This window comes from Pholis gunnellus, assembly GCF_910591455.1.
Source record: "Pholis gunnellus genome assembly, chromosome: 12".
NCBI lineage: Eukaryota > Metazoa > Chordata > Actinopteri > Perciformes > Pholidae > Pholis > Pholis gunnellus.
Genome location: NC_136539.1, coordinates 22,817,175 through 22,826,904, shown reverse-complemented (window position 1 = coordinate 22,826,904; position 9,730 = coordinate 22,817,175). Strand labels below are relative to the sequence as shown.

The 9,730-nt window shown below is 43.7% G+C and overlaps 1 protein-coding gene across 1 annotated transcript; it reads left to right on the top strand.

Moving 5' to 3' along the window:
* The first annotated feature begins 473 nt into the window (after positions 1 to 473).
* On the top strand, positions 474 to 8,840 carry popdc2 (popeye domain cAMP effector 2). Its single transcript, XM_079170573.1, has 4 exons — positions 474 to 1,293; positions 5,002 to 5,110; positions 5,916 to 6,499; positions 7,846 to 8,840. The coding sequence occupies exons 1-3, from the start codon at positions 800 to 802 to the stop codon at positions 6,447 to 6,449; spliced, it is 1,137 nt and encodes a 378-aa protein (XP_079026699.1). The 5' UTR covers positions 474 to 799; the 3' UTR covers positions 6,450 to 6,499; positions 7,846 to 8,840.
* Positions 8,841 to 9,730: the final 890 nt, after the last annotated feature.

Below are 9,730 nucleotides of genomic sequence, written 5' to 3'. Positions count from 1 at the left end.
GTGTGTGTGTGTGTGTGGGTGGGCGGGGGGGGGGTTATACCTGAAATCTGAACTGCTCATTCCAGTGTCTCTAAATAGTGTGAGTGTGTCTCCTGAGACTAAACTGGACTCACAAAATCTTTTATTTTGAAGGAAGGGACTCTTTTTTTTTTTTTTTAAATGTGAGTGACACTCATAGATATTTGTTATAGTCCCTGTCCTCCCTCTCGTTTCCTGCCCCTCTCTCTCTCTCTCTCTCTCTCTCTCTCTCTCTCTCTCGCTCTCTCGCTCTCTCTCTCTCTCTCTCTCTCTCTCTCTCTCTCTCTCTCTCTCTCTCTTTCTGTTATGTTAAGTAGCAGGCCTGCTTTCTGTCCGCCGCTCTCTCCTCCTTGGGTTTCAATTCCAAACATGGTTATCCTTCTAGGGCTCTATCAACGCCCACCCCTCCCTTATCCCCTTCTCCTCCAGCTGTTGGCTCCACTAGTGCAGGCCGGTGGGTCAGAAGAGAAACAGACGGAGAAAAGCTACAAGAGAGACGACAGGAAGACTGAGAAAGGAGGGAGAGAGAGAGAGAGAGGAGGGGGACGCATAATGAGAGGAGAAGAAGAAGAAGAAACCCATTCCAGCTGTGTTTCTCTGTCAAATAGAGCCGTGAGAACTTCTCCACGTTGAAGGATTTTTCCAAAGGGATCAAACATTCACTTCTGACATTCTTCTGTCAGCACCAGCTGTTTATTGTCCTAGTTGTACATGTTGAGATATCACCCAGAGTTTATTGGATAAAAGACGTATTTGTTTTTGGGTCCATTTGAAGACAAACATGAGCGCGGACAACTCGACTCTGCTGGACAGCTTGTTCTTTCCGCCTCTCTGCGACGGCTGGAGCAACAACACGGAGGGAGCCATCTACCATTTGGGCAACACCATGCTGATCCTGGGCTACATGGGAGGCAGCGGCGCCTACGGGTGCCTCTTCATCTTCGGCTTCCTGGTTCCCGCCCACACCTGCCTGACCCTGTGGGGCTGGATGACCGTGTGCGGCCTGGACGTCTTCACCTGGAACCTGCTCATGGCGCTGGCCTGCCTGGCCCAGATCTGCCACCTGGGCTGCCGGCTGCACCGGGAGGGCGTACGCGGCGAGGAGCTGACCTCCCTCTACCAGGCGGTGTACCTGCCGCTGGGCGTGCCCGTCCAGGTGTTCAAGGAGATCGCGGGCGCCTTCCAGAACAAGGTGGTGGAGCTGAAGGCGGGAGAGACGTACGCCGTGGAGGGCAAGACGGCCATCGACAAGCTCTCCTTTCTGCTGTCTGGCAGGTGGGGAGAGTGTGTGTAACATCTGCACACCTGTACTACACAATGCAAACCACCACACAGCTGGCTACACAACACGACAACACACAGGAGTAAAAGTAGTGATACTACGATTATCGAGGAAAGAATACACTGCAATATTATCGCAATATTGCTAGAAAATGTGGGGGAACTTTTACTTTGTTTATTGTGTGTTTTGTCTCCTTTTTGCAAATGAATTACACGTAAAATACGCGTGTAGAGAGAGAAGGTCTGTAACCCTAACAGGATATATAAAAGGATTCAAGAGGCGCTGGATTATTTACACAATATTATCATGTGTGTATTATTAACATGATTTCACAGTTATTGTCATTACTGGTAAATCGTGACAGCCCAAACGTCTATGCAAAAACTGATTATTCTTGTAGTTATGTTTTGTTTAGTGGAAGCAAGGCTGTGAACACGACATCTCACATTCATCATCTCTGAAGTTGCTTATTTACACGTCCAGGAGCAACATTAGCATTAATAATGAGTTGTGTTTAAGGCCACCCGATGAATGTTGGCCCAGTATTCTCTCTTTTAGCTCTGTGTTTGGTCTCCACCAACTCATTAGCAAAATATCTGTTTAGCTGCTAAAAAACACCGGTTTCTCACTGTGTCTGTCTGCTGTTTGGTGGCGAGCAAAACAATGAGCTGAAAGATGCTAAAGCTGCGTAAAGAAAGCCAAACGGGATCTGCAGAGTTGGGTGACATTCATCAACTCATGTCACATGACACATAATCATTTAACTAAATGTAGAAAAAAGAAACATCGATCATGGCTGCTTTAAGTCAAAGTGCCACACCCAACAGTGATGTCACAGTGTACCAACACACACACACAGTACACTTCTACATCACTTCAGCAAGATGACAAGTTACACCATCTGCTATATACAGCAAAAAAAGTTGCTAATTGTCAAAATTTAAAGTATACATTTTACAGATTGTTTTTAAGTTATAACAAATTCAACATATTTGTTTTGAAGTTTTCTTCATGCATCTATTATTAATAAGATGATCTAGTGTTTTGTATTTAAAGTCCTAATCCAACTAAAGCTGTCAGAGAAATGAAGTATGTGAAGCTAAAAAGTACATTCCCCTCTGAAATGTTGAAGTAGCAGTAATGGAAATACTCAACTAAAGTACAAGTACCTCAAAATTGCACTTTCACCCACTGACCAGCATCTTTTAGGGACACTCATTCTAAGAGCTTCATAAAGTGGCATGTATACAAAGACTGCAGTATTTCACTTTATAATACAGATACTCATGTTTTATTTTATATTCAACCTTCTTACCCAAAGGAAGTTCTTTCTTACTGTCACTCAGGTTTTAGTGTCACTGAAATTCAGGCCAAAACAAAAGCTGTACCACAGATATATAATGTAGTGTTCATTGGTTTACATTCCACCTCTCACCCCATTGTTGTTAAGAAATTGACTCCTGCAGATCTGGATTTCTATCTCGGACTCCCGTCACAGGAAACGTATCCTCTTCGTCCAAACATCCTCAAAGCGGAGCTGCCTTAGATTTCACTGTCCTGGAGCCGAACACAAGAGAAATGTTGTAAACAGAGTATTTCTGTCCGTGACTCACCGCTGTCACCACTGTGCCGGCCCTCTCTGCACTCTGCCAGCTGGTTAAATGATATCTTTGTGCTTCTGGACGCTGACTGTTCCTCTTAAATTCATCACCTCAGATTAAATGTCGGCCGCGCTGTTGACAGCTCGGAGTGTACGAGCCAAATTTAAAACAACAACACAAACAAAAGGCTAATAATGACGCTCAACCATCTTCTTGTTGATTCAGATTCAAAGATTAGCACAATTTATATGTAATCAACATCTGTTTTTTTGTTTAAGCTTCTTTATACGACATTCCGAGCATTAATGTAGCAGCAAACAACTATTACCTATAAAGATATAGTGGAGTAATGTCTACCTGAGGATGACGTCATTCTCCCTCTGTGTGTTGTAATCAGAGCTTCTCTGTGCTTTGTTGACATAGCCGGGCCGGCTAGCGTGCTTTTTAGTGCATGTGATCTTGCCCCGCTGGCTAGCTAACTGCTAGCTAATGGCGGTTACAACCGCCGATGGTGTTGTCGTGAAGCGTAGCAACCGCCGATTCGCCCTTTAGGTAAACACTGTTTAGCTTTGCTAGCGCTGCTGCTGCTTTTTGCACTGGTAGCACTGTTAGCTTCTAGCTTCTAGCCTTCGGCTCGGCCTTCACCATGTTGAGAGCTGTGTGGAGGCAATACTACGTTGACCAGATGTCCCGTTTTTTTGGGGAGCGTCCTGGTTTCAAGCTGGTTATTCCGAGTCCTGACAAATAGCAGTAAAACACTCTAATGCCCCCCCCCCCCCCCTTTAAAAATGCATTAAAGCACATTAAAGGGAGGGAGGGTTCACAAGATATCCACTATGCTGTATAAATAAATAAAAATAGCACCTATTTCATAGCAGCACCATTAAATATGCATTAAGCACAATAATGCATCAATAATTATAATAATATTGTGATTAATTAATTCTTTTTACTTTTGGTACTTTAAGTATATTTTAATGCTAATACTTATGTACTTTTACTTTTGAATGCATGTGTTTAACTTGTAAGAGAGTATTCGTACACGGTAGAATCGCTGCTTTTACTAAAACATCATAGAACGTCTTCCACCACTGGTTTATGGGGACTTGTAATTAGACTTTTAATTAAAAGTCAGTGTGTTATCCTTTGTGTGTAGCTGCTGTAACAAAGGGGCAGAGGAGTTTTTAACAGAATAATTTCCATTTCTTTCAGTAGTTGTCAGGTGATTGACATGAAGCAGCTCTGATTCAACTCACACTGGAATGAGGATAAAACAGAAACTTCAGACGTAACGCAATGAAGGTTTGATGTTTAGTGCGCTGGATTATCTCACCCTGCGGAAGTTATTCTCTTTTAAAATAAAGCTTCCTTCTGAGGGAGGAATGTCCCGATTAAACTGGGATTTCTGAAAGAATCCTGGCAGAAGAAGAAATGTGGTATTTTCAATTTATCTATGTGGCGGTGGTACAGGTAGAAATACCATGGTCTAAAAATACTTTAAATGTAAACGTCTGAATTCAAAATGTCACAAAAGCTCAGCAGTATTATCAGCAAAATGGGCTTAAAGTATCAAAGTAAAAGTACTTTTTATATTTTCATGATCATTTTCTTCCATACAGCTTTCAGAAATGTGTTTATTGTGTCACATTTTTATAGTAATTTTCTTCTATTCTATATTATTTCTTACATTTTTGTACTCACATGTATTTTTTATTGGATTTTCTTTCACTATGGTCTGTCTCACTATGTTTACGTTCTGAACAGTGTTTTTAATCGATGGTAAAAGGTTTTACAGTCATCGAAATGCTTCAGTAGGTTTTTCCAGTGTCACAGATTTGAGCCAAAGTGGCACATATCGTTCTCTGATGACTATAAAACCCTAAACGTTAACCCTTCAGCGGACAGGTGGGTTTTAAGAGTTTAAGTAACTCGATAGTCTTCAGATTTTGCACGTCTGCACTGGCGAGATATTCATGCTGACATTCACTCACAAAGTGACCTCCAGCTCTCATTATCACTTCTTAATCCCTGCCTCTCTGTTTAAACCTTGTGTCCTACTCTGTCTCTCTCTCTCTCTCTCTCTCTCTCTCTCTCTTTTAGGATCAATGTATCTTTGGAGGGACAGTTTCTGCATTACATCCACCGCCACCAGTTCCTTGACTCTCCAGAGTGGGAGTCTCTCAGACCAAACGAGGAGGGAAAGTTCCAGGTACTAATGGTTTCATGCCGTCATCCTCTTGTCTCTCACATATCCTGTCACATTAGATGAGTTTAGTTAAAGTAGAGACGAGGCCTGGACGTAATGTTAGACATTCAACGATTCGTCTGCAGGTTTTCTACTATTTTGACCAATGAGGCGCACAAATAGAAACATGGCTGCAACCAGGCGGCAACCTCTGGTTCTGCAGAGGCAAGCCGATGCTTCATGTCTTAAACCTGCATTATCTCTAGTGTCCACCAGGGGGCGACTCCTCTGGTTGTATAGAAGTCTATGAGAAAATGACTCTACTTCTCTCTTGATTTATTACCTCAGTAAACATTGTAAACATGAGTTTATGGTCTCAATCTCTAGTTTCAAGTCTTCTTCACTACAGCATGATGGTCATTTAGTAAATGATGGTCCATTTAGAGTCAAACAGACCATAAAGCAGGGGATGCTTTAGGGGCGGGACTTACCGCAACGGCAAAATCGCGGAACTCAAGGCTTCATAACGGCAGTCCACAAACCAAAAGGTAACGTCATAAAGTCCCTTCAGTGCGTTTAAAGTTTTCTAATTCACAGTTTCTTCTTCATGACCAGCAAATATGTGTACAGTTTGGGGAACAACATGAATGAATCCTCCAACAGTGAGTCTGGCCTACAGGTGTTAGAACGTTAATTAGAGTCTAGTACATGAAGGCAGACTTTTACTTTGGAGAGAACCAAGCTAGCTGTTTCCCCCTGCTTTCATTCTTCATGCTAAGCTAAGCTAACAAGCTGCTTGTACTCAGGTGTTTTCACTCATACTCCCCAGGTGACCATCACAGCAGAGGAAGACTCCCGCTACATCTCGTGGCGTCGGCGGCGCCTGTATTTGGCGATCTCGAAGGACCGCTACATCGCCCGCGTCTTCTCCGTCATGCTGGGCTACGACATCGCCGAGAAGCTCTACAACCTCAACAACAAGCTCTACATCAAGAACGGCGTGCTGTTGGACATTCGCCTGCCCAGCCTCTACCACGTGCTGGCGCCCTCCTCGCAGGGCAGCGAGGGCGGCAGCGGCAGCGGCAGCGACGGAGGCCTCGGCAAGGAGCACCTGCAGGGCGAATACCCGGCGCCGGCCTACCAGATGTCCGATCGGGCCCAGTTTCAGCCCCACCCGCAGGGACCGAGGACCCCCTTCCTGGAGGAACCCCAGGACCCCCAGCATGAGCGCTATCAGCACCCTTGGGCGTCAGACCCCGATCTGCCCACCGGTGAGGACTCCACCAGCCTGGTCCTGGAGGACTTCACTGATGTGGCGGGCTCCTTAACGGATTATGGCAGTGAGAGGGATTATTTGAGGTAGAGGGGCACAGTGCTGCAGCTAACACACGGGGGTCACCATTTAGGATACATGTAAGTACCTCACCTATAGGCAGCGAGCATGGGGGGGGGGGCGTGTGTGCATGGGCGGCTTGCTTCGCACAATTCTTACTAACCCGGCTTCATAGAGAGACACGACAGCAAAGGCATTTATTTAAGTACTTTTTAAATATAATTTCATTTTTAACGTAATTCCATTTTCCAGCGTTTTCTTTTTTTACGTTATTCCGTTTTTAACATTATTCCATTTACCTCTGAGATGTAGTACAGTAAAAAGTACAATATGTACCTCTGAGATGTAGTACAGTAAAAAGTACAATATGTACCTCTGAGATGTAGTACAATAAAAAGTACAATATGTACCTCTGAGATGTAGTACAATAAAAAGTACAATATGTACCTCTGAGATGTAGTGGGGTACATGTAGAAAGTAGCAGAAAATGGAATTTGTACTAATGTAAAGAACGTGAGTAAATGTACTGTGTGTGTGTGTGTGTGTGTGTGTGTGTTATGGTGTGTTTGTGTGTGTGTATGTGTGTGTGTGTGTGTGGTTTGGTACTGTAGCTCCTAATAACAGCTGTGTTCTGGTCAGATGGGGATTAGAGATCGGAAATTTAGGAGATGTCAAAAAACATAATGCAATACCGTGGTATTAATCCAGTGTGCCCCCCCCCCCCCCCCTTGGCAGCCTGTCTGTTTATTTGTCGCCTCCCCTCACCCACCACCATCCCAAAAGCAGCTCTCGGCCAATCACAGGCCGGGATCTCATTTCATAACCGATGAAGAGTCAGAGTCGGGTCGAATCTGTCACAAACGGAAACGATTTCTACAATCTGCAAAACATGAATGCAGAAGTTTAAGTTTAATACGTCCCCAACAACACTCTTTTCCTAAGAAAGTCCAGCAACACCCATCAATTTATGCTCGTTAAAGTGCATAAAGTCTTTCTAAAATAAACTGCTGTCTCCACAGGAATCTACTTAGTTATGTTGAGGAAACGATGGTGAACTATCTGTCACAGGAGATCGTTGCTCTTATCCTTTCTTTCATTCCTTTGTCACATAACTTCCGAACTTCCGTAATTATTTTACCCCAAAACACCATCTGTAAACCTAACTAACTTGTGTCCTGTGAAGACAGAAGTTTATTTTGAAAAGACTGTATGCATGTAACGAGCGGAAATAACCACGTGTTGCTGGACTTTCTTATAAAAACGCACGAAAAATGAGGATTCACTTTTTCATAAGATCTCAAACTATTGCATGAGGAAACGTTGTGTTGGGGCTGATACATTCTTCTGCAGAAACGTTTTGAGTTGACATCTTGTGCTGTTTGGTTTCATATTTAACTGATGAATAAACTTTGTTTCTAACCTGCAGGAAGTGATGGTGACGGGGATCGACCGCCTCGATTCCAGCGGGGCAGAGCGCCTCTGGCTCCCACCGACACTCCCAAACTGTGAGAACGGTCCATCGTCTACGGTGAAGCGGTACCAATGCGTCACGTGACACGTGTCACATGACGCTGCCTCCTCCTCGCTCCTCGTCCTCCTGTTCTCACCTCTCACGTCACATCATCAGTCCCGAGCATGAAGAAGGACTTTTAGTCTGATGTCAAATTATTTTCTGCCTTAAAATCATAACGACAGCGGGACCCAACACATTTATTCAAATAAAAGTGAAACATCTAGATATTTTTAGTGATCATGGCATTTATAAAAAATCTGTAATTTAACTCAATAAAAAGCTTTGTATTGTGTGTTTCTGTGGCTGCTATCAGAGACAAACATCTGTCTGATCACTCGCAGATAATCTGTTTAATAAATTAAATAAAGTCTGAATTAAATCCGACTCAAGCGGCACCGCAACACTGAGGACATACGGAATATATGGAATATTATTTTATGTAATAAAAATGGATTCAGTGATGTTAAAACAGATGAATTTTCATTTTCATCTCATTTATATTTGATGTGAAAACAAATATTGTTTGATTTTTTTTCCACATTTAAGAGTTTTGATGTAACTCAGTAACGTACGACACATTTTAGGGATCTGACTGATAGAACGACGGAAAATATTTAGTTTTGCAAACTTCTCGAGATCTTTCCAGACACGTGAACAGTTCTGATTTTCTCACTTTCATATTTATTTTATTTATCTGAATGCACCGTGACTTGATGCCATCCGGAGGTCAACCTCTTACTTCATCTTTGCCGATATAGTGGATGCCTGTAGACCTTGTTTTTTAAAAATGTTTGTAACTAATTGAGTATTTCATACACACATGTAAACTGTGAATTGCATTATTTGTCCTGTTATTGACTTGCAAAATACAGAGAAGGAACTAAAGTGAAGAGAGTTTAAGAAGTATTTTCATGGGGCCAAGATTTCTCCATAAAGCTCTTTGTGTGCAGTGAAAATGTTTGTTTTCTGACTCTTTACTTCCTGTCAGACCTCTCAGAGTTTACACAACATTCTCCTCTTCACCTCAGATTTGATTGCATAATAATCTGCAAAATATTCTTCCAGTGACTGTTACTAAATTAGATAGAAACCTTCATGTTGTGTTGATTCTGTTGGTCCCTGTGGATTACAGCGGTAGACTCCCTTTAGAAACCTCTCATGTTACTGCAGCAGGTCTGACAGTCTGACCCTCTCAGTCCTGGTTCTGGTTCTCCCGTGCCTCCCTTCCCTCCAGCGGGTCCAGCAATACGTCCTGGGTCTCCAGCAGCGTGGTGTCAGTGTTGACTCCCAGAGAGGAGGAGCTCTGCTCCTGGAGGAGGAGGAGGAGGAGGAGGAGGAGGAGGAGACGCTGCTGCTGCTGCCGAGAGCTGAGCTCTCCTCCTCCCTCCGGAGCTCCGACTGCAGGTGACCACAGTGAACCGGTCTCTGCTGGAGGATCTGGGTCTGTCCACGGTGGACCGGTCTCTGCTGGAGGATCTGGGTCTGTCCACGGTGGACCGGTCTCTGCTGGAGTCTGAGCTGAAGGAGGTTCTGGTGAACCTGCATGAGTTCATCTGGTTTCACCAGAATCCGACCCGGTGGCTCCGATGACGAGCTTCAAGAATAACTCTATAGAAACAGACCATCTTCTCTCTGATGGTCTCTTTACTGATGGAGGTCTGATAGAGGATCAGGACTACACTGAGACTGGTTCAGGACCAGATAAAAGTTCCTCACAGTGACTTTAACCTCCAACAACAACAGAGAAAAGCACAGTCACCATTTTATTTATTTTCTCAACACTTCTCAGAGCAGCAGG